General features: G+C 43.1%; 1 protein-coding gene and 1 long non-coding RNA gene across 2 annotated transcripts in view; one reads left to right on the forward strand and one right to left on the reverse strand.

Moving 5' to 3' along the window:
* Positions 1-24,337, forward strand: part of LOC109930284 (pappalysin-2) — a 340,597-nt gene that overhangs the window by 106,538 nt on the left and 209,722 nt on the right. Inside the window, exon 5 of the mRNA XM_048602074.1 lies at positions 15,332-15,524. Coding sequence (XP_048458031.1) covers positions 15,332-15,524 — 193 coding nt within the window. The remainder of the gene's footprint in view (positions 1-15,331; positions 15,525-24,337) is intronic.
* On the reverse strand, positions 2,740-14,465 carry LOC125484226. Its single transcript, XR_007263064.1, has 3 exons — positions 14,323-14,465; positions 6,034-6,207; positions 2,740-3,011 (listed from the first exon to the last, which is right to left on the reverse strand). It is a non-coding gene; the product is annotated as an uncharacterized LOC125484226 (long non-coding RNA).

The following is a 24,337-nucleotide window of genomic DNA, read 5'->3' on the forward strand; positions in this document are numbered from 1 at the left end:
GTGTCCAAACCCATTGAAATAGCAATTGGAATTTCAAGCGAAATACCTCTGTGCTGTAGCATTTTGGCACTTTCGTGTTCATGAGAGGGGAAAGGGGTACAAGATAAGATTTGGTTTAAGTACCTGAGTTTCTTAGCTGAAGATAGAACACGGATATCAAAGAACTGTAGAGCAGGAAATGCTATCATAATACTTGAAGTAAAAGATGTTTGGAAGATACAAACCCAAAACTTGGAAAGATTGACCAGTGTTGTGTTTGGGCAAACATTAATCATAAGTACCATTAAAGTTAGTCTTAATTGATTTATCACAGTGAATTCCTATATTTTCTTGGATTGGTGACCTGGTAGGAATGGCACTTTTTATTGTTGATGAAACAACAAAGCTTAATTTCATGATATTCTTCACATTGAAAACCAGGTAAGTGTTTAACTGCATGTGATTGTCCGATGTCAGGCAGGTAAATCTCATAGAATATGAGTTCCCTGATTGGGGCTATTAATCTGGTCCAATCAGGGAGCCCTGGCTGACAGATATAAACGGGAATGACAGAGGTTCTATTCACTCACTAGAGCTGGCTCTGAGGAAGCTGGATCAGTGTCAACTACTATGCATGCTCAAATAAAGGGTAATTTGGTGACAGAATACTGGCCTCTATGGATTTATTTCGCCTTTTGAACGCCATTGTTCGTTTTGTGTGCTGCACGGAATGATATCTTGTGATTCCAGGCTCAATGTTTAGTGTCAAATTCAACTTAGACTTATTTTGAGGTGGCTTCAGAGTTTCTGTAAAACATGAATGTGTTTTGAGAATACATTGAAATAATACCATTCAGCTTAAACAAATTGAAAATGTGGGGAAAAGAATGTTTACCAGTTATGTAATTTTCTCTGTTAAACTCCAACCGCAAAGATATTAAAATACAGGAATCACTCATGGTAGTTGCTCTTGGATTTATGTAAACCTTGTCATTCTGTTTCCCTTTTTGTTCTTTCCTTTTGATTAATGAAAATCAATAAAAATGTTGAATTTTCAACATGGCTCAGTGAAAGGGAAATCATTAAGTTATTTGACTAAATCATTGGAGGTTTTTTTAAAGGAAGCGACAAACAATATAAATCAAGTGTCTCTTGTGGTCGTGCTTTATTTAGATTTCCAGAAGGCATTTGACAAAGTGCTACATCCAAGGTTAACCCTTTTATTCATTCACAGGATGAGGGTGTCTCTGACTAGGCAGCACTTATTGCCCAGAGGGCCGTTAAGAGTCAACCACATTGCTGTGGGTCTGGAGTCACATGCAGGCCAGACCAGGTGAGGATGGCAGTTTCCTTCCCTAAAGGGCATTAGTGAACTAGATGGGTTTTTCCCCAACAATTGACAATGGATTCACAGTCATCATTAGATCCTTAATTCCAGATATTTTGTTGAATTCAGATTCCACTATTTGCCATGGTGGGATTTGAACCCAGGTCCCCAGAACATTATCTGGATCTCTGAATTAACAGTCCACCGATATAATACCATTAGACTATCACTTCCCCATCGTTAATTCACATCATAAGAACTCCTGGTGTAGGAGGTGTCAGCCTGAGACAATCTTGTTTGATTTACTCCCTTCCCTTACTGAGGGAAGCTGAAGGGTATTCACCATATCCTGGATTTCAGATTCCAATTTTTGAAATAAACCCACAGCAAAAAAAACACCCTTTATAATTAAATCCAAGGCAAGTTTGACTAACAAAAACATTCAAACATGGGGGATTTCCTTCAGTAGTTTATTCGCAATTGGAAGCATTGAGGAAATGAATGAAGACAGGACAGGAGAGAGAAAGGTAGGTTATAAATTTCATATTTTGCTAAAACCAATTCAGCTGAGTTAAATTCCTGGAGGAATGGTGTCCTCATTAAGCTGGGCCTCGGCATTTTTCTTCTAGCGGGCAAAACGTAGGCTTCTTTCCATCTAGAAACTTAGTGTCAGAGATGAGGTACTGACCCAGGATGCCATAGAGTTATACAGCATGGAAACAGACCCTTCGGTCTAAATCATGTGTGTTTTTTTTTTATCTTTCCCCTCTCACCTTAAACCTATGCCCTCTAGTTTTGGACTCCCCCACCCCTAGGAAAAAGACCTTGGTTATTTACCCTATTTATGCCCTTCATGATTTAATAAACCTCTGTAAGGTCACCCCTCAGCTTCACCCTATAGCTCAAACCCTCCAGTCCCAGCAACATCCTTGCAAATCTTTTCTGCACCCTCAAGTTTAGCAACATCCTGTCTACAGCAGGGAGACCAGAACTGTACACAGTATTCTAAAAGTGGCTTCACCAAATGTCCTGTACAGCTGAAATTTGATGTCCCAACTCCTACACTCAGCGTTCTGACCAATGAAGGCAAGTGTGCCAAATGCCACTTTCACTACCCTGTCTACCACCCTTTCAAGGAGCTATGCACCTGCACCCCTAGGTCTCTTTGTTTAGCAGCACTCCCCAGGACCCTACCCTGCAGTCCTTCTGGAGGCCAAGCAACAACTGATTAGAGTAGAATAGAAATTTATTGTCATGTGTACTTTTACATGAAAGATACAGTGAAACGTTTTATACGTCACCCTACTGTGGTGCTTATATTAATGACAGAAGTCAAACATCATAATTTTTAAAAAGTTAAATTAAGACAAAGTTAATCACAGTTCAGTTAACGGCTCCTGGGCTCAGGGAGAGCCAATTAATGGAATACCCTGAAGACGCAGCTGGGATGAGACTGCCACAGTGGACCGCTGGAATACTGGGCCGGAAGTGTCTGCTGAAGAAGACCACCATGCCAGGCGAGACTGCCACTCCTGGACGAGCCCTCCTGCTATGCTGCTGGAATACCTGGACGCCCCAAAGAAGACATCCACACGAGGACAAGACTTCCATGCTGGGACAAGACCGCCATGCCGGGCTGAGACCACCATGCCAGGCTGCTGAAAACCACCTCATTCGCTGGTCTGGGAGAAGTCTTCCACCGAAGCTGTTAAAAGAAGATAAGATGAATCTTGATAATAACTATAATAACTGGAAATAAAAATAAAGTGCAGAGAAAAAAGAAAAAGTAAAAGTGGACGGAGTAGACAAGCTGCTGGACTAAGGAGACTATGCACTGCACTGCTATTCCATTGCCATCTTACATAAGACTTAGACTCCCAGAATTGTACATTTAGTCATGTGACAAGAACAGGCATTTCAGGTCCTGATGGTCCACCTTGGTGGGCTAATTGGTTCTTGTTAAGGTTAAGCGAACAATGTGGCTTTACCGTCTCCTGCTCCGTTAGAGTCTCTGTTGACAGGTGCTGAGGTTACTGTGAAAGAATGTATCCATTTCTGGAAAAATGCAGCAGGTCTAGCAGCATCTGAGGAGGATGTTGGAAGAAGGGTCACTGGACCCAAAACGTTAATTCTGCTTTTTCAGCCGATGCTACTCGATCTGCTGAGTTTTTCCAGCAATTTCTGTCTTTGTTTCTGATTTCCAGCATCTTTGATTTTTCTGTTTTCTTTGAGATATCTCTTCGTGCCCTCTGACCTTGATAGGCCTATTTATTAGCATAAATAGAAGATTAGTGAACAGGAAACAGAGAGTAGGTGTTCGTGGGGTATTTTTGAGCTCACAAAATGTGGCAGTTGGAGTGTCACAGGGATTTATGCTGGGGGCCTCATTAGTTTACAATTAATATTCATGACTTGGATGAAAGAATCACATATGTGGTTGCCAAATTTGGTGACGACTCAAGGACAGTTTATGAAGAGAACAGAAAGTGTCTGAAAAGATATGTAGATAGGTTATTTGAGGGGCAAAAATTTGGAAGATGGAATAATATCAAAATAGAAACTGTCCAGAACAGGCAGGCAATGTGAGATTGCTGAACTCTGACGTACAGAGGTACTCGCATGTCCTGGTTCATGGATTTAGTATGCAGGTACAAGCAAGTGATTAGTAAAGCAAATAGTATATTGTAATTTCTTGCAAGGGGAATTGAAATTAAAGGTTGGGAAGTTTTGTTACAGTTAACAGGGCATTAGTGAGTATGGCGAGTACTGTGGACAGTTAGAAGTGGTTCAACTGATACCTGAGATGGTGGGGAGATCTTATGAGAAAAGGTTGGACAGGCTGTATCCTTTATTCACTGGATGTTAGCACAATAAGATGTCACCTTAATGAGATGCATCAGATCCTGAAAGACTTGGTAGATGCAAAAAGGGATTTTTTTCTTCTTAGGGAAGCAACTAGAAGTAGGGGACAGAAAGAGGCAATTTGACCCATTCAAATCTGTACCATCCTTCTGAAGAACATCCCGCCCAGACCCACCCTATTCCCCCCATTTCCCATGGCTAATCCGCCCAGCCTGCACATTCCTGCACACTATGGGCAAATAAACACAGCCAATCCACCTAAACAGTACATCTTTGGACTGTGGGAGGAAACCCACGCAGATATGGGGAGAATGTGCAAACTTCACACAGACAGTCGCCCGAGGCTGGAATCGAACCCGGGTCCCTGGCACTGTGAGGCAGCAGTGCCTCTGTGTGGCTCTAATTGTGAGTCTTTAGAATTCTTGCCCCCAAAGCACGGTATGGGCAGTCATTGAATACTTTTATGACAGAGATGGATAGACTCTTGACTAACATCGGACTCAAAGATTATTGAGGCTTGGTGAGATTGAGAATCAGTCAGATCAGCCGTAATCTTATTAAATGATGGAGAAAACTCGATGGGCCAAATAGCCTATTCCTGCTCCTAACTTGCACGCTGACATGTAAGACATTTTGCAGTGTGGCTGTAAGAGCACTGAGTATGACCCTACATCCAAGGATTGCAGTGGTCCAACAAGGTCTCCTTGCTACCACTTTCCCCAGAGCAATTAGGGATGGGCAATAAATGTTGGCATTGCCAGTGACGCCCACACCCCTTAAAGGAATAGAATAAAACTTTACAGTGAATTGCATGGCATCTGCATACTCTTGTGGGTTGCTTTACATCTTAATTGTGTCTATTTTCAAACCCCTATTTTCTTCTGATTTGACTTGCAGAAAATAAAGCAGATTTAATTGAAATGATTTCCTCCCTATTTACCAGTTTTATCGAGGATCCAATTTCTCTCTGTTTTGGAATATTTCTAGAAGGAGCACTTGGAAAGTGCTGTGGAAGAAAAATGACGATAAATCAGCGATGATTCTTTAAATACGCAGGTTAATTTTGGTGCTCATCTAAAAATAACAGAGACTATAAGAATTTAGAAACTAGATCATGCATTGCAACATGGCCAAAATTCCTTTTGAAGGTAGCTAAACTAGTTGATGAGAGGCCTATCTACTTGATACAATTTACAGGGGTCTTTAAAAAACCTTGGATTGAGTTCTACATGCATGATAAACATTAAGATTCGTAACTTTGATGGTCATTTAGTTGGAATGAACATTGTCTCGGCAATAGGAAGCTGAAGGTGATGTTAAATGGATAAAGCCCTAAAATAGACAGTGACTTGAGGTTCTGCAGTTTGCATTCTGAACTACTGCCCCTCAGGCTGTTTGTTAATGACTGGGGAAAGTTCTTGTATATCACATGAACATTAATATTTATTACCAGTGCCAAATTATGTGGTGAGGTGACAATTTTGAAGGAAATTAACTGGATTCAGAAGTCTATAGCCTGCACAAACAGACGGACTGATAGATTGCAGATGGATTTTAATGCGACCACATGTACTGTTTGTAGATTTGGGGAGACAAGCAGGTAATGTTTTAGGATGTAAAACAATATATTTATCTGCAGTTTTATTTCTGAGGAGTTACTGATTATTTTCTTCAACATAACCTAATATAATTGGGGGAGGATGCCATCTCATACTTGCTGAACCGACCCAGTATGACCACTGCCTCATAGATTATTGTGTGATGGGAAATCATGCACATGTTCTGTGATAGTCTGTTTCTCATGTTCATAGTGTTTCAGTTTCAATCAGCAGTGTGGTGGTGATTCTGAAGGATTTGTATTGTACCTTCCTCTGCCTGTCTTCAGTGTAGAGGAGGCTTGCAGTTGATGCAGCAGTCTGCACTCTGATAAGGAGTATTCGTTACCTCTGCCTGCAGTTCCTGATGTTATGTTGACTTGAGCACGTGGAGAGAGAAAGAGTGGACGCACTTTGATGAAAGCTCTGACTGAGCTGAAAGTTCTGGTGGGGCAGTAAGACAGAGTTAATATGATACATTCAAATCTTCCAGAGCATATTTTCAAGATGTTAACATGATTCCCAAATGAAATTGACATTTTCTTGAGTATTTTGGAGCTATAGTAGATAGAGAGAATAATTGCAAACTAACGTGATCTGAGTTGAATCTTGGATGTTGAATTCAACATAAACCAGGGATTGTCGGTTCGAGTCCCATTTTTGGCAGCATGGTGGCAGAGTGGTTAGAGAGGCGCTGCTGCCTCATAGCACCAGGGACCCGGGCTCAATTCCACTCAGGGGTGACTGTCTGTGTGGAAATTGCACATTCTCCCTGTGTCTGCATGGGTTTCGTCTGGTTTCCTCCCACAGTCCAAAGATGTGCAGGTCAGGTAGATTGGCCATGCTAAGTTGCCCGTAGTGTCCAGCGGTGTGTAAGTTAGGTGGATTAGTCATGGGAAATGAAGGGTTATAGGAGAAGGGTAGGGGGATGGGTCTGGGTGGGATACTTTTCGGAAGGCGGTGTGGACTTGTTGGGCTGAATGGCCTGTTTCCAACCTGTAGGGACTCTTTAATACTGCTGTCTGGTCTGTCTGATAAGACTGTTTCATTTTATTCACTGCATAGCCAATGGTTTGGAGCTTCCTTTTTATACATTTCACCCCAAAACATTGATGGCACTTTCCCCACTCTAAAGCTTGAGAGGTGCCCACATTGTTGCTTATTATTGGAGTACATTAAGTTTTTACTTGCCTTGTTTCTTGTGATGTCAGCATATAGTTTAACATTATACCATCCACCTGATTCCTCAATGGATTAAACATTCCAATCACCTTGGCTCATTGACCAACTGGAGGTTGGATATCGGTGATTAACAGTTCTATTTTCTAATATAGAAACACAGAAGATAGGAGCAGGAGGAGGCCATTCAGCTCTTCGAGCCTGCTCCACCATTCATCACAATCATAGCTGATTGTCTAACTCAATAGCTTAATCCTGCTTTCGCCCCATAACCTTTGATCCCATTCACCCCAAGTGCTGTATCTAGTCGCCTCTTGAATACATTCAGTGTTTTGGCATCAACTACTTCCTGTGGTAATGAATTCCACAGGCTGACCACTCTTTGGGTGAAGAAATGTCTCCTCACCTCCGTTCTAAATGGTCTACCCCAAATCCTCATACTGTGACCCCTGGTTCTGGACACACCCACCATCAAGAACATCTTCCCTGCATCTACCCTGTCCAGTCCTGTTAGAATTTTATAAGTCTGTATGAGACCCTCCCTCATTCGTCTGAACTCCAGCAATAACAACCCTAACCTAGTCAATGTCTCCTCGTATGTCAGACTTGCCATCCCCGGAATCAGCCCGGTAAACCTTCGTTGCCCTCCCTTGAGAGCAAGAGCATCCTTCCTCCGAAAAGGAGACCAAAACTGCACACAGTTTTCTAGGTGTGGTCTCACCAAGGCCCTATACAACTGCAGCAACACATTCCTGCTCCTGTACTTGAAACCTCTCACAATGAAGGCCAACATGCCATTTGTCTCCTTTACCGCTGCTGCACCTGCATGCTTACCTTCAGCGACTGGTGCACAAGGACAGCCAGGGCCCGCTGCACGCTCCCTTTTCCCAATTTACAGCCATTCAGGTAGTAATCTGCCTTCTTGTTTTTGCAAGGAGCATATCAGAGTTGAGCTTAGTCATGTGGGCATAAAGAAATGGAGGAAGCTGGAAGACCATTCAACCCACTAAAACTCATCCCTTTGTATTTTCAGTTAGTCATAGACTTGTATAGCACAGAAACAAATCCTTTGTTCCAACTCGTTCATGCCGACCAGATATCCTAAATTAATCTAGTCCCATTTGCCAGTACTTCAAGCCTATTATCCAAGTGTCTAATCAATGACTCCTAAAGTCTGTCCAGTTGGCTGCAGTTGTTAGAGAACAAAATGATTGCATTCTGGCTGATTTTAACTGCATTGCTTAACACCAGTGAATTCTAGCACCCAGCTGTATGAAGAATGATCTTTATGTTTTGCATGTTCCCATCCTCTGGAATAACCTAAGGAGATGACCGATGTTCTGCCTTGGGTGAAAGGACTGGGGCAGTGTTCATATTCTCATGGTCACCAGTTACTTCATAGTATTTCTCGGGCTCTGGTGCTATCTAACACTGGAATGATGAACAGAGTGACCAATGAACTCTTTATTTAACACAGAGTTGTTCTGTCAGCCACTTAGCATCAGGAGCAGTGGTGATAGATATCTAGGCTGATACAAAATGAGAAACTAACAATGGGTCTTTACAATAGAAGAGGAGCTAACTTCATTGGCAAGCTCTAGCATTCCCGGGAACCCTGTAAGTGTCTAGGAAATGATTGCCTACAGATTTCCCTTTCCAGAGCTTCTGGTATTTTCTATCCTCAGCCATGCAAAACCTCACTGTGTACTCTTCAGATGGTATTCACTGTGCCCTGACAGAGGCAGCAATCAAGAAAACTGCTTTGGCCTCAACTCTAAGGTTCTTTGGTGCAGTACTCTCGTCAAATGCTGCCTTGATATCAGATGTAGCTACTCTTGTAATTCAGCTCCCATCTATATCAAGCACTGGCGAAATCTGGAGCCAAGCAGGAACTGAACTGAGGCTTGTTGAACTAACCTGCTAATTCTTCAAGGCTCTTTGGTTTCATCCACTTAGGGAGGAAACTGATAACCTTGGGAATGATTGATTGCATTACATTTGGTAGATCTATTCTGTTTGCAATGGGAGAAAGGGATTACAACGTGTACAGAACGGGTTGGTTTCCAAGTTTGCAATTGAGGTACATTATTGGAAAAGAGTCGCAGTAGAATTGCTCAGCAACTTTCAGACCTGGATGTCTGAAAAGGAACATATATCATTTTCCAACTCAATGCACAAAGTAAATCTATCGACTTGTAGTTAAGTTCCTACATATCCAATTTAAATCAGGCATGTCGCATATTCATTACACTTCTTTTAACTGGTCTAGGTTTCCTCTGCACCCATCTGTCTGAGATTCTTGGAGAGTGTCAACACTGGTATGGTCTCCAGTCTGTAGGATTATGCTTGATAGAAAGGCAAATAAAAGACAATGCTGTAAAGCTATAACAGAGTGGGTCAGCGAAATCTAAAAGCAAACCTGAGTATGGCCAAAAGGCGTTGTGCACCACTCCATATGTGATACAAAGCTTTGACACCTGAAAGAGTTACCTTTATGCCAAGAGTGAGCTTGATGACAATCAGAAAGATCCAGTTAAGAGACAAGCAAGGCTGTAGACAGAAATGGACTTACAGTCATAGAGTCATACAGCATGGAAACAGACCCTTTGGTCCAACCAGTCCATGCCGACCATAATCCCAAACTAAACTACTTCCACCAGCCTGCTCCATATCCTTCCAAAGCTTTCCTATTCATGTATATATCCAAATGCCTTTTAAATGTTGTAGATGTACCTACGTCCACCACATCCTCTGGAAATTCATTCCACAAGCGAACCACTCTGTGTAAACAATTTGCCCCTCATGTCTTTTTTTAAATCTCTCCCCTCCCACCTTACAATTGTGCTCCCTTGTCTTGAAATCCCCCATCCTAGGGAAAAGACAATATCATTAATAAAAAGGATAACTGATTGGCATTTAAATTCAATACTTTCAGCCTATATCTGGCCATTTTGATTTCATGTTGGGCTGAAGCACAACAGTGGACACTGTTGGCGCTAACACCTTATCTTTGGAAGATCTTACTGTTTACATGCCATTGATGTTACGGACCGCCAGAGTGCCTGTCATTGACCAGTGTATCTACACCAGCTGCCTTCTGTAATAACACTGGTAATCTTTGCCAGTGAGATCTTCGTTAACTTGAGCTCAGACCAATACCTTTGCTGGAATTAGGTGCATGAGTGAGACTTATTAGATAATCATTGCAAAAAAAGTAAGTAAGTTGCTGGAACCCAAAAGAGACCACGTTTGGGATTTACAGAAGCATAACTCGCCAACAGTTGAGCTTTGTATATCAATAAATAATTTACAAGCTGACAGGAGTGATCAAATGAGGAAATATATTTTTCTGAGCTTTGTCGTGAGGGAAAAGAATAGTGGCTGTGATTGCATTGGACATGTGTTAAATACAGGTTTGCAGGCCAACTAAATATGGTTATAAGGTAAATCATATATTTATGAGGTAAATAGTAGGTTTGTAAAGTTCTGTGTTGCTCTGTTGCCTGGAGATCATGGTGGGTCTGTTGTGAATGTAGAAAGTCTCTGACTCCAAGCCAACCATGTGAGACGCCAACGAGCGAGAGACAGCAACTAATACGTTATAAGGATATATTAAAAACACATACTTTTTATCAAAGCACTATCGCTTAGGAAACCTTTAAACAGAACCCAAACAAATACAAATTAACACCATATTTAAGTGGTTGATCAGAATCCGTATTCAGTGCTGACCTTATTTAATCACCAAAATTAATGCCATATTTCAGCATTCAGCGCTGCCATTCTGGGAATAGAAATCACATTCATTATTATTATTTTCTTGCAAAGAAAGAATAACACTCCTCAAATCCCTCCACCCTGTTCAGAAGAAATTGCGAGGCTTAGAAGGTATAGTAAAACACCCTCTTTTTTCTTCTCAGTTACCCTTTCTGACCTCAGCGTTGTGTTTTCTGTTCCTACCACTTTCCCCGCTGATGGACCACTCTTCCCCAGATCTGTGTCTCTGTGGGAGTCAGCAGTTCTATGGGTCTGTTGCCAAAGTAATAATGTGTGAATTGAGATGAGTGCTGGCAGACTGGTCAGCCGATGGGATTTCTCAGCCGAAATCCAAGCCTACCAGGTTCCAGCAGGAGTCGCTGGATAATGAGCAGTAGTGGAAGTGCTGGAGTTTTTGATTCCTGTGGCTAGCGGGGAGGCAGTAGAGCCCAAGGTGCTCACACCTCCATATTGCCTGTGATCTGTTAACACGATACAGGCTTAGGTATCAAATTGTCCTCCCTGTTGCTCATTGGTACCTGACATGGTACAATACCGTGGGTCAAAAAAAAATCATTCTACAGCTCATTGGAGCATTCGCAACACAACAAAACCCCTGAGTTGCTCTCTCTGCTGAGAGTTCAGTCCAGGATGTAGCTACAACATTAGACATGCAAAACCAGTTTGCCCTTTCCGGGTCTCAAAGTGGGGAGGTTGCATTCCTCATATTGCAGTCGTCATTGTGACCTCTGTCCCCAATCATGCATTTGTCCTCACAATAGCACCATAATGTCAGGGTAATGCAGGACCATTGTCTGATGAGGTATGCATTAGGAACATAGGAGTAGGAGTAGGCCATTGAGCCCATCAAGCCTGCTCTGCTATTCAATACGATCATGGTTGATTGAACACTTCACTCCCCTAACCCCATAACCGTGTGTACAGTTGGTAATCAGAAATCGATCAATCTCTGCCTTAAACATATTCAAAGACTGAACTTCCACAGCCCTCTGTGTCAGAGACTTCCAAAGGTTCACCACCCTCGGAGTAAAAGATTTTTTCCCTGTCTCAGACCCCGCTTAAGTGGCATCCATCTCATTTTTAAATTGTGGTCTGAGGTTTTAGATTCTCCAACTAGGGGATTTCCATCTTAGCTGCATCTACCCTGTTTATTCCTTTAAGTATTTTGTAGATTTCCATGAGAGGATCTATCATTCTTTGAAATTCTAGAAGAATTATTTGTTTGTTCAATACAGTTTTCATGCATGATGCATCATTTTTACCCCCTCCAGCCACACACTCAAAATTCTAGCACCACTTTGAGTTAATGCAAGCACCTTGAATGTTCCTTGCGAGCCTACTCCTTAATTGTATCCTGGTTTACTTCTTGTTTCATTTTGACAATCAACCTGGAATCAAACTGAAGAATTTAGCTACAGTAGACCTTCCTGATTTGACCAAAATAGATTGAATTCCAACAAAACTAACATCGAGTGCTTTCTTCCCCTAGTTCCACCCTTCGTAAGGTCTTGTTGTATAACAATAGGCTGAATTTGATCTTAAAAATAGAATAAGTTTGGGGTAGGATGGTAGGATCAAAGACAAAATAATCTGTTTTGTGATGTAACCCACTTATTTCCATCTCTCACTGAGGTTAGAAGGAGATTATGGTATGAGATTGTAAGTCCTTTGGGTATTGCAGGTTTTAAAATGTAGCACACGTTGGCAGGGTTTTCCAAGGAGATGAGTGCCTTCGTATTGATTTCCTGGAGACATGTATCTTCCTGAAGGGTCTCTGAGATTGAGACATACCAACTTCCTACTGTACCTCTGCCCATCCTGCCATTCCCCCATTGCATGCCCCTTACACACCACAGGGCCTTCAACCTTCCCCTCACAGGCCTGGGTTTTGGGAATGTCCATGATTGCAAACTGCCATCCCCCATTTCCAGTTAGTGCCCTTCGCTGGCTGAGGGCATCGCTGGCTAGGCCGGTATTTATTGCCCATCCCTGTTTGTTCAGGGAGCAGTTAAGAGTCAACCACATTACTGTGGGTCTGGAGTCACATGTAGTCCAGACCAGGTAAGGATGGTAGATTTCCTTTCCTAAAGGACATTAGTGAACCAGGTGGGTTTTCCTGACAATTAACAATAGTTTCATTAGACTCTTAATTCCAGATTTTATTGAATCCAAATTCCACCATCTGCCGTCGTAGGATTTGAAACCAGGTCTGCAGAACATTATCTGGGTCTCTGGATTAATAGCCTAGCGATAATATCACTAGGCCATAACCTCCCCTTGTGATAATGTCACTAGACATGTTCTGGGGACAAGGGCTTATAAAGCCCCGCCCCCATGGTAGACAGCTGACCAAATGGTGACCATGAATTGTTGTCGAAATCCTGGTTTGCTAGTGTCTTATAGGGAATGTGGTTGACTCTTAACTGCCCTGTGGGCAGTTAGATATGGGCAGAAAATGCTGGCCTGGCCAGTGATGCCTGCATCCTGTGAACACATTTTAACAAATGGAGTCTCCCCTTAACTCTCTGGCAAGCACACACCTTAAGGTAAGTAAATACCCTCACCCCACCCCTCCCGTTGAGTGAGAAGACCTTGCTGGTTAGCTGGAGGTGCCTTTATACATGACAGGAGCAAAGCAAACTCAGGAAGCTGCAGCCCAAAGGACTGAATTTGATGCTGGATCACATGATCAGAGTGATTGTCAGGAGCAGACATGGAGGCTATCCTTCACTGAGCAGGCAACAAGCAATGGGGGCTGAAATACGAAGACGTAGCCAGTGATTTGTTTTGACATTTTGTTTTAAGTAAGTGACGTCTCAAAGGGACTGTGGAAACCTTCACAACCTAGTGTCATTTGACTTCCAGAAATCAGGTGCAAACTTTATCTGTGTAAGGATCTAGGACAATGGGCAGGATTGGATTATATGTTGTCCGATGGGTAAGCAAGAGGGGACACTTGATGGAAGGGAAAGGGAAAGTCAGTCTTTGGTCATGTCTTTCTGGATGGGTTCTGGAACCTTTACTAAGGTACTAAGTAAAGCAAGGCTCAGTAGTCATAGAGTCATACAGCTCGGAAACAGACTTTTTGGTCCAACCAGTCCATGCCGACTATAATCCCAAACCAAACTAGTCCCACCTGTCTGTGCTTGGCCCATAGCCCTCAGAACATTTCTTATTCATGTACAGAATGTCTTTCAAACATTGTAACTGTACTTGGTTCCATCACTTTCCTCTGGAAGTTAATTCCGCGCATCAACCATATCTATACCCTCATGATTCTGTAAGGTCACCTCTCAACCTCCTGCACTCCCGTGAAAAATGTCCCAGATTATCCAGCATCTCCTTGTAACTCAAACTCTCCATTCCTGGCACCATCCTGGTAAAGCTCTGCTGAACTCTCTCCAGCTTAATAACATCATTCCTATAACAGGACGACCAGAACTGGACACAATACTCCAAAAAAGGCTTCACCGATGTCCTGTACAATCTCAACATAACGTCCCAACTCTTATAGTCAAAGGTCTGAGCAATGAAGGCAAGCATGCTAAACACTTTCTTAACCACCCTGGTTATCTGTGAGGCAAACTTCAAAAAATTATGTACCTGAATCCCTAGGTCTAGTCTGAGGAAGTCTCTGTCTTGGTTGTCCCTAGGGACAAGTAGGACCCCTTCCCATTGAATCCTAGAGTAAAGAGAGAGACAGAAAAAGGAAATGAAAGAGGAAGAGAAAGATACAGGCTATGAGAGATAAGAGTGAAGGCAATAGAGTAAAGGACAGGGGAGAAACAGCATGAAAAGAAAAATCCACAATCAACAATCCAAATTCCACATAGACAGCCAGTCATTAATCAGTCTGTTGGTCAGCCCATAGCCAATAAGGGATTGTTGCCATCTTGAGCATTCTCCTTGATCTTGTGCCTTTGACCTTTGTAATCCGTTTTGCTTCAAAGCCAGCTACGTCTTGGAATTTTTGTAGGAGAGACGACATACACAGATTGATGTAGGTTTATGGATGGCGGACTGAGGGATAAATCTAAAGTTCTGGACGTCTACGTGCAGGAGGAAGTGATGAGCTGCACAAACACCCCATGACTGCTGTCTAAATAGCTAGGGACCAAGTTGAAATGAATCCAGGGTTTTTAATAGACTCCTCTCTCAACATGCCCAATTGCTGCATAGCAACAGTCAACAAAGTAAGTAGAATCCTGATTGCTGCTGCCAAAACCAGGAAGTCATGTTCAAACTGCATAGTACTTTAATCAGACTGCATCATGCATCCCTTGGGCCCAGTTTTGGTCACAGTGACACACAGAAGGCTTCCAACTTCTGAATGCAGTGTGAAGAAAAGCCATGAGACTCATTGCTTCATGTTGGAAGGTTAAATAAGGTGAAAAGTTGGGAAATGCAGCCTTTATAGATTTGAGAGGAGGCAGCCGATGGGGGCATACAAATGATATTGAAAAAACTAAAACCCAACATGACCTCAAAGTGATGATCGAAAGGCCAAGAGCCACGGGTTACAGCTATTAAAGTACTGTATTCAATACAAAAGCTAATTGAGAGATATAAATGAGACAGTTACCTCTATATCTTTCTTCCATACCTTCCACAGATGATAGCTGTACGAATAAGTTTACACCAAATCAGGTGGCCCGTATGCATTGTTACTTGGACCTGGTATATCAAGGCTGGATACATTCGAAAAAGCCATCACCCATTGCAATGGCTCCAGAAGTGATCAAGCAAACCATGAACTCTGTAACCATTCACTGGATACCTCCAATCAGTGGGATGCTGTACGAAAGGTGAGACTCTGCACAAGGTATAAGGCCATCTTTTCCAAACGGCTTGTGGGCGCAGTTCTGTCCTTTTGGTTAATTATCAAATTTGGTCAATAATTCTTTCAATTGGGAAATAATTCATTTCAGCGAAACAGGAACATGTGGATTAGAGAATTTTTGCTTGGCTGGTACTGATCAAACACCCTACATGATAAGAACATTTTTTTTCTCATTTCAGGCACTGATAGACTTGCTGCCTATTAGGAGTCCCTTCCATAATTCACTGAGATGTTGGGAAGATGAGATTTCAAGATATGTGCTTCATCATAGCACAGTTTGATGATTATTACTGTTCAGCATTTGAGTTGAAAGTTATGCATTATGATGGGAACTGCTCACATTTATTAAAAAAAAACAAAGGCACTGCGGGTACTGAAAATCAGGAACGAAAACAGATATTGCTGAAAAATCTTAGCAAGTCTCGCAGCATCTGTGGAGAGAAATCAGAGTTAATTTTTCAGATTCATTGGTTCTGAAGAAGGGTTAACCCTGCTTTCTCTCTACAGATGCGGCTAGAACTGCTGAGTTTTTCCAGCAATTTCAGTAGTTACTTTTGGTATTTGCATTTATTGGTCTCATTACGTCATCTCAAATAGTTATGGACCGAATCGTATCTTGATTGTGTGGAGGCAAACATGTAGACCAGCTGTACCTCACTGATAATAATGGGATGTACAATGAAGGAAAACCCAGGAAAACTTGCAAATGATCCATAATAGCCTGATTTGCCTTGTATACATCAAACTGGAGGTCCAGTACAACCAGTACCTTCATTTCCAAGTGTTACTCTTTCACTGGTTTACACCGTGAACCAATTGGTGACCAATTGGTTATTTTGTGCTAGTTTTTAGTCACCAGATGGACACGGGGAAGTTGCAAGTTTGAGGATCTCATGAATTTGGTCTTCAGGCCTCAGTTAGTTGATGGCTGTAGGTGTCCATGTGATGGTAGAGTGACAAATCCAACTTCAGGTCACCTCTTTCACCAGCATGGCCCGCGAGGGGCTGTAAGAGTGGGAATGAGCCCCTCTTATTTGCCCTAGATGGCTGTGTGATGGGATCTGGTCTTTGCATTTCATCTGACAGACAATGAAACCTGCTTTTTGCGAGGCTCGGAGCAACCCAGGAAATCTCCCACCCGAGCCACACTATCAAATACTTAAACTTCCGAGGTGACAGGACAGAGTCACGAAGGGCATATCCCAAATAGTTTAGGACTAATGTACGTCAGCATCCGGCAGAGAGGTAGGTGTTCCTGCATCACTATAGTGAGGGTTAGCTTCTATCGAATTCTAATTGTAAGGAGTTTTTTTATTGAATGTTGCTGTAGAAGGAAAAGCAGTTTTCTATGATTACCACCCTTGAGTTCAACTGCAGCTAGGCTATCCACAATTAGGCTGATCTCAAGTGCCACCATGTAGGCTTCGTATATGAATTTTAACCATTTCTTTTCTGTCAAGGGTACTTTAACTGGGAGCAGGGGGAGGTTGTTCAGGCCTTTGAGCTTGCCCCACCATTCTAGCTTATGGCTTTATTATCTCCTCAATGTTGCTTTCCTGCACTCCCAGCATACCTCTTCATGTCAGGTGTCTTCAGAAGCCAATTGATTTCTCTCTTGAAGCTACTCAACGATTGAGCTTCCACAGCCCTCTGGGAACTGGAACTCCAAAGTTCACCGACCTTCGAGTGAAGACATTCCTCCTCATCTCCATCTTAAATCTCCGTCTCTTTCGGCGACTGCTTTTAAATACATCAGCCAGGGAAAATACTCCATCTTACCACTCAGTGACAACTTCACAAGGTTCACTCAGATCACCTCTCTGTCCACAAAACTCTAGAAAATACAGCCTCGGTTTCCTTGATCTCTCCTCTGAAAACAGTCATGTTGCTCCAGGAATTAATCTGGTGAACCTCCGTTATCTCCTTAAAGTACTCCAGGTTGCACCGAATCCAATAGGTTGATGTTTGATGTATCCTTTGTAGAGAAATCATCTGGAACCTCATAGAATCCCTATAGTGTGGAAAGAGACCATTTGGCCCATCAAGTCCACACTGACTCTCTGAAGAGCATCCCACCCAGACACCTACCCTATCCTTGTAACCCTGCATTTCCCATGGCTAATCCATTTAGTTTGCATATCCCTGGACACTGGGGAATTTAGCATGGTTAATCCACCCTAACCTGCACATTTTGGACTGTGGGAGCAACCTGGAACACCCAGAGGAAAGCCATGCAGACACAGAGAGAAAATGAAAACTCCACACAGATAGTTGCCCAAGGCTGAAACCGAACCTAGATCCCTGGTGCTGTGAGGCTGCATTGCTAACCACTGAGTCACCGTGCAATCCCTATTTCATTTCATTCTGCCCATAACTTGCATTCAAATTACTCCAAAAAGACAGACTGCTCCAGTCCCTGGCAACATACTTGCTGTACTATTTGACATGAAGGACATTGTTGTTCAACTGCTAAATCTCTCTGTATTTCTTCTTCTATTCCTGAGCTTGAGTGGTCATTGAAGAGAACAACTGCGGGTTGATTTGGCATCAACTTTTTTTTTCAGTTTTTGGAAGCCAGTGGATTTCAGGAACCCAGCACATGGAGAAATACAGGGCATGAACCTTAGTGTGATGGCTCCCTAATACCCTGATGAATGCCTAGTCCCTTGGCAAATTAGATTTCAAGTAACATCAGCAGTACGTGCAGTACTGATACATCACAAGGTGGTGTCTGAAAAGATCTTTCGTTCTGTATATTCTCTGAAAGACGAGTACTCCATATTGAATAGGTACGTAAATGTGGTGAATAGCTTTGCAAAAGGTGAATAATTGGGAGAGAATTAAGTCTTAACTATATTCTTAAAAGTCAAAAATATCATTGTGAAGATCTGTGTTTCATTTCTAGAGGGTGAAAGGCAGAGGATAGCACAGAGTTGTGTCAAAGTAATGCCCGTTCAGTGGTCTGCAGTGTCCTGTGTAGTTTGTAATGAGCACTTCCTGTCTCACACGTTCTCTGTGAGTTGGATGTTGACAGGGGTGGTAAATATTTCTCTGGTCTTAAAATGTCACAACGTTGGGAATCTGTTGATGAGCTTACATTATTATTTCTGATTAAATCCTAAATATGTGCTAAAGAAAGCTGTTTAAATCCACTCATTGATTGTCAAACAAAAAGTAGGGTCTGAATGACAAATGAAGCTAGCAGCTCGTCAGTGGTGGGAATGTGGAATTTGCTATCACAGGGGATAAATGAACAATGTCAATCTACGTCAGGGGAGGTGAGCTAGGAGTGAGAAGAGACAGGATGTATAGGACATTAATATTGGCGTTGTCTGGTTGGGCTGAATGGTCTGTTTTTGTGCTGTATGCTTTATGAAACTGTCCTTTCTCCTCCAGGACCTGGCTTTGGGTCTAGGCCTTTCTAATGGGCACTGTTTACTGGCTGTTCAGGTGCTGTGCAAAGTGGAATTTGAATACTCTCAGACTCGTTTACGAATTTATCAGCAGCCTAGCTGCAATTCAGAGCAACTGAATGAGACCATTCAGCTCTTTTCTGTTTGATTCATGGGATGTGGGCATAGCTGGCTAGGCCAGCATTGGTTTCCCATCTCTATGAGCAATTGAACTGAATGTCTTACTAGGTCATTTCAGACAAGGAGTCAACCACTTCAGTGTGGGTCCAGAGTCACATGTGGGCCAGACCAGGGCGTGAATAAAAAATTTCCTTCCTTTAAAGCACTTTTTGTATGTAGCTGCAGTTGTAATGTTAGTAACATGGCATCCACCTGAAAGGCAGAAAGATCCTATAAAATGGAATGTGACCGTGATCCGTTCATCTGTTTTAGTGAGGAGAGATCATATTGGCCAGGTAGAGCTCCCTTGCACCTTTTTGAAGAGTAAACGCATGATTTTATTTTCAGAGAGAGTTTGGGAGTGTAGTGATTATAACAAGGTCAGTCAGGTGGACCTCATAGAATCTGAGTTCCCTGACTGGGGCTGTTAATCTGGTCCAATGAGGGACCCCTGGCTGACAGATATAAACAGGAGTGTCAGGAGTTCAGTTCACGCTGGGAGCTGGCTCTGAGGGAGCTCGATCAGTGTCAAGGACTCTCCACGTGTAAATAAAGGGTGACTTCGTGAAAAGATATTGACCTCTGTGGAGTTATTTCAGTGGCAATGAGAGAAAAGCATATTCCTGAAGAAATCCACTCGCAACAATTGTCTTTGAGTTGGGGTAAGCATTTGTGGCATCATGCCTTTATTTAGGAAGCTTGACTGGTTCGATCCTGCTGTCGAAGACTGCATGCGGAAAGAATGTGTAATTTTTTTTCTGGGCAAATGTCATTGGGCAGATGAAAAGCAATAAGTAATTTTCCTGACAGCTTGTAGACCCACCGTTTTTATGGTTATTAGGAGCGTAGCTTTCCCTGAGGCACCACATACGAAAACCTTTCGATAGTTAAGGGATTTAGTTCAGGAATATCATGACCACAAGACTCCTCTAATTTTGAGACACTGTCAGTTGTACTAGGCAATTCAAGAACTGGAGCATACATATCAGGACTTTCAGCTAGGTTAAGACTTCAAACAGGCACTACAACTGGCCTTATCATTGGAATATGTGGCAAGTGGAGCTTATGAGTTACAGGATGTTCCGACAGAAGTATTCTGACAGGGTATTCCACTTCGCCAGGCTGACTGAGCTAGGGGAACACCACTTAAGTAAAAGCGACTACATAGACTCACTCCGGACATATCCTGAACAGAGGGACTCTAAATCAGCCCACAGCAAAACCCCAAAACCAAGCCAATTCTTGGCCAAATGGTTAAAATTTGCTTCAGGATCCAGGCTGACAAGCCATTGTAGTTGCTGCCAGTATGCGGACTCGAGACAGCAAAAGGGTCCCACAAGGCCTAAATTGACTGAGAGAACTCATAGGCCAGTATCCAGGAGAGTGCACACCCTGAAAAATCCATCGACATCTGGTTTGGAACAGTTAAATTGCTTAGCAACATTCAAATCAGGACCAATCAAAACAAACATCTTGTTAAATGGTCACCCGGTCTATTGGATGTCGATACTGGTGAGCCGTTTCAGTGATCACAGAACCAGTCTTTAACAAAATTTGCTTTGGATTCCAACCCTTAGGTTTGTGCAAGACCTCGGCTAGACCGAAAACCTATACCGGGGATCCTTTACAGATTAAAGGTACAGCTTTGGTTCCAGTTTCTTATGAGAAGCAGCTGGTTCAGTTACCACTGATTGTAGTAAAAGGCTCAGGCCCAAGCTTGATGAAGCGAAATTGATTGAGAAATGTTCACCGAGATTGGCTCATTAGAAAATGGCTGCCTGAGTGAAGTCCTAATTAAATACCCAGAAGATTTTCAGGGAAGTCAAGGGACTATCATAGGAGCCGAAGCCACCCTGCATGTTGATCAGGAAGCAATTCCACGATTCTACAAGGCCCGTTCAGTGCCATTTGCCTTATGGGCAAAAGTAGAGGCAGAAATCAGAAGGCTGGAAAACGAAGGAATCATCAAAGCAGTCCAGTTTGTGAAATGGACAGCACCAGTTGTACTGACTGTGACGACCAGAGCATTGTTTCACCTTTGTGGGGATTTTAAACAAATGGTAAAGCATTTCTTGCAGCTGGATAAATACTTAATCCCTCGCAAAGAGGATTTATATGCAAAGATGGTAGGGAGGCAGTCCTTCACGAAAGTGAATATAGGTCATGCGCTCCTGCAATTGTGATTAGATGAGGATTTCCAGAAATATGCTACAATTAATACCTATTGGGGTTTGTACCAATGTACGAGACTGGCATTTGGGGTATCTTCACCCTGTGCCATCTTTTAGCAGATGATGGAGAATATTTTACAAGGTCTACCCCACGTCTGTGTGAAGTTTGCACTTTCTCCCTGTGTGGGTTCCCTCCCACAGTCCAAAGATGGGCAGGTTAGGTGGATTGGCCAGGTTAAATTGCCCATAGTGTCCAGGGGCGTGCAGGCTAGGTGTGATAGCCATGGGAACTGCAGGATTCCAGGGGTAGGGTAGGGGAAATGATCTGGGTGGGATGCTCTTTGAAGGGTCACTGTGGACTTGATGGGCCAAATGGCCCACTTCCACACTGTAGGGATTCTATGATATATCTAGATGACATGCTAATAACAGGGAAGACCAACCACGAGCACTTAAAGAACTTGATCATAGTTCTTAGATGTTTCCCCTAGGCAAGAGTAAGCCTTAGAAGGGAAAAATGTGTGTTCCAGTCAACGCCAAGTGACCTCCTGGGGCTACAGAGTTGACAAGACTGGATTATGCCCTTTTCCGGATAAAATGAGGGTGATCAACACTGCCCTGATTCCCAAGTGTGTACCGGAGCTTAGGTCTTTCCTTGGGCTGGTGATCTATTACCAAAAGTTCATACGTAACCTGGCCACCATCCTGGCGTGTTTGCATCAACTCTTAAAAAGGGTTCAGCCTTGGAAATGGTCACATAACCAAGCCATTGCTTTCAGGGAAGTGAAGAAACAGCTATCATCCTCTAAGGTATTGGCACACTGTGATCCCATGTGAAATCTGGTATTAACATATGATTCCTCCCCGAATGGCATTGGGTTAGTATTTGCTCACAGGTGTCCCAATGGAGAGGAATGTCCAATAGCCTATGCATCCAGGACGTTAGCAAAGTCGCAGAGCGGAAATATGCCCAGATAGAGAGAGAAGGGTTGGCAGTTATATTTGGAGTCAGGAAGTTCCACCAATACATTTACGGATGTAAATTTGTAATAATGACCCCCAAACCCCTGCAAGGCCTACTTAAAGAGGACAAGTTGGTGCCGCCCGTAGCTTCAGAACGAATACAGTGGCGGGCTGTAATATTAAGTGCCTATAATTACAAGTTGGAACACTCTCCGGGAGGGCAAGTAGTAAATGCGGATGTATGGAGCCACCTCCTGCTCGCAGATACACCACTGGTGATACCACCAACAGAAGAGTCTGTAATGGTTTCAGATTTTCCGGACATACTTCCAGTCACAGCTGACAATATCAGACTTTGGACGGCGGAAGATCTGGTCCCGTCAAAACTGAAACAGCTGGTGGTGATGGGAGAAACCATAGGGCCATCGTAACCAGAATTGAAGCATTTTTGGACCTGGAGAGACCAGATGATGGCATATTATTAAGGGGAGCAAAAGTGAGTGTCCCAAGCAGTGGTCGCAACCAAATACTGGCTGAACTCCACCAGCGTCATCCAGGGGTTTCCAAAATGAGGATGTTGGCAAGAAGTTATATCTGGTGGCCAAGATTGGATGCTGACATAGCTGTGTTAGTGGGGCAGTGCCCAGAGTGTCAATAAGGACAACATTTACCACCAACAGCTCCCCCATATTCTTGGGAATGACCGGATACACCCTAGACTCAGTTACATGTCAACTGTGCAGGTCCTTTCATGGGCTCAATGTTCTTAGCCATTGTGGATGCCCACTCAACGTGGCTGGACGTACATTGAGTTTAGCGTCAGACATGGGGACAACGATAGAAAAACTGTGCACATCTTTTGCAGTACACAGACTCCCAGAGGTGTTGGTCACAGAGAACAGACCATCTTTTACCAGCAGAGAATTTGATTGATTGATTTATTTAAGGTTTTAGAGTAGATTTGTAGCTCGGGTTGTGGATGTTGTGGTTGGTTGGCTTGCCGTGCTGGTTTGTTGTTTTTCCGCAGATGTTTCATTACCTTGCTGGGTAACATCATCAGTGCAGCCTCCGAGGAAGCGCTGTTGTGTTTTCCCGCCTGTTATTTGAACTCTGGAGCCGGTTGAGCTAGATTACCTCTCTTCCAGTTTTCCTTTGCAGTGGAGTGTATATGGGGTTGAGCTCTATGTGTTTATCGATGGCTTTCTTTGTGGAGTACTAGGCTTCCAGGAATTCCCATGCTTGTCTCTGCTTTGCTTGTCTCAGGATCTGGTGTTGTCCCAGATGAATTGGTGGTTCTCCTTGTCCATGTGGATAGAGATGAGTGAATATTGCTCATGTCTTTTTGTAGCCAGTTGATGTTCGTGTACCCTTGTGGTTAATTTCCTTCCTGTTTGTCCGATGTAGTGTTTGCACAGTCTTTGCAGGGAATCTTGTATATGACATTGATCCTGCCCATAGTGGGCAGTGGGTCTTTGGTTTGGGTGAGCAGTTGTCGTAGGGTTGATGTAGGTTTGTGTGCTGTAGGAGTCTTGTGGTCAGTTCAGATGTGTTCCTGATGTAAGGTAGCGTGATGAGTGTGTCGGGGCGTGTAGTATCTTCCTGGTGTCGTTCGTGTGATAGGCATTTTCTGACCTAGTTTTTCAGGTATCCATTGTCTTTGAATACCTGAAAGAGGTGCTCTTCTTCTCGGCGTAGCTCTGTGCTGTTGCAGTGTGTTGTCGCCCGTTTAAATAATGTTCTCACGCAACTTCATTTGTGTGTGTTAGGGTGGTTGCTGTTGAAATTCAGTACTTGGTCACTGTGTGTGGCTTTCCTGTGTACCTTTGTTAGGAATTCCCCGTTTGTCCTGTGCTCTACCATGACGTCCAGGAATGGGAGCTGTTTGTTCTTCTTCTCTTCTCTGGTGAATCTGATTCCTGTGAGGGTGTTGTTTATTGGATCGTGTGTCTCCTCCAGTTTGGTCCATTTAATGATGACAAAGGTGTTGTCCACATAGTGTATCCATAGTTTTGGTTGGATTAGTGGAAAGGTCGTACTTTCAAGTCTCTGCATTACCGCTTCAGCTATTAGTC

The sequence above is a fragment of the Rhincodon typus genome, chromosome 10, assembly GCF_021869965.1.
Source record: "Rhincodon typus isolate 14 chromosome 10, sRhiTyp1.1, whole genome shotgun sequence".
NCBI lineage: Eukaryota > Metazoa > Chordata > Chondrichthyes > Orectolobiformes > Rhincodontidae > Rhincodon > Rhincodon typus.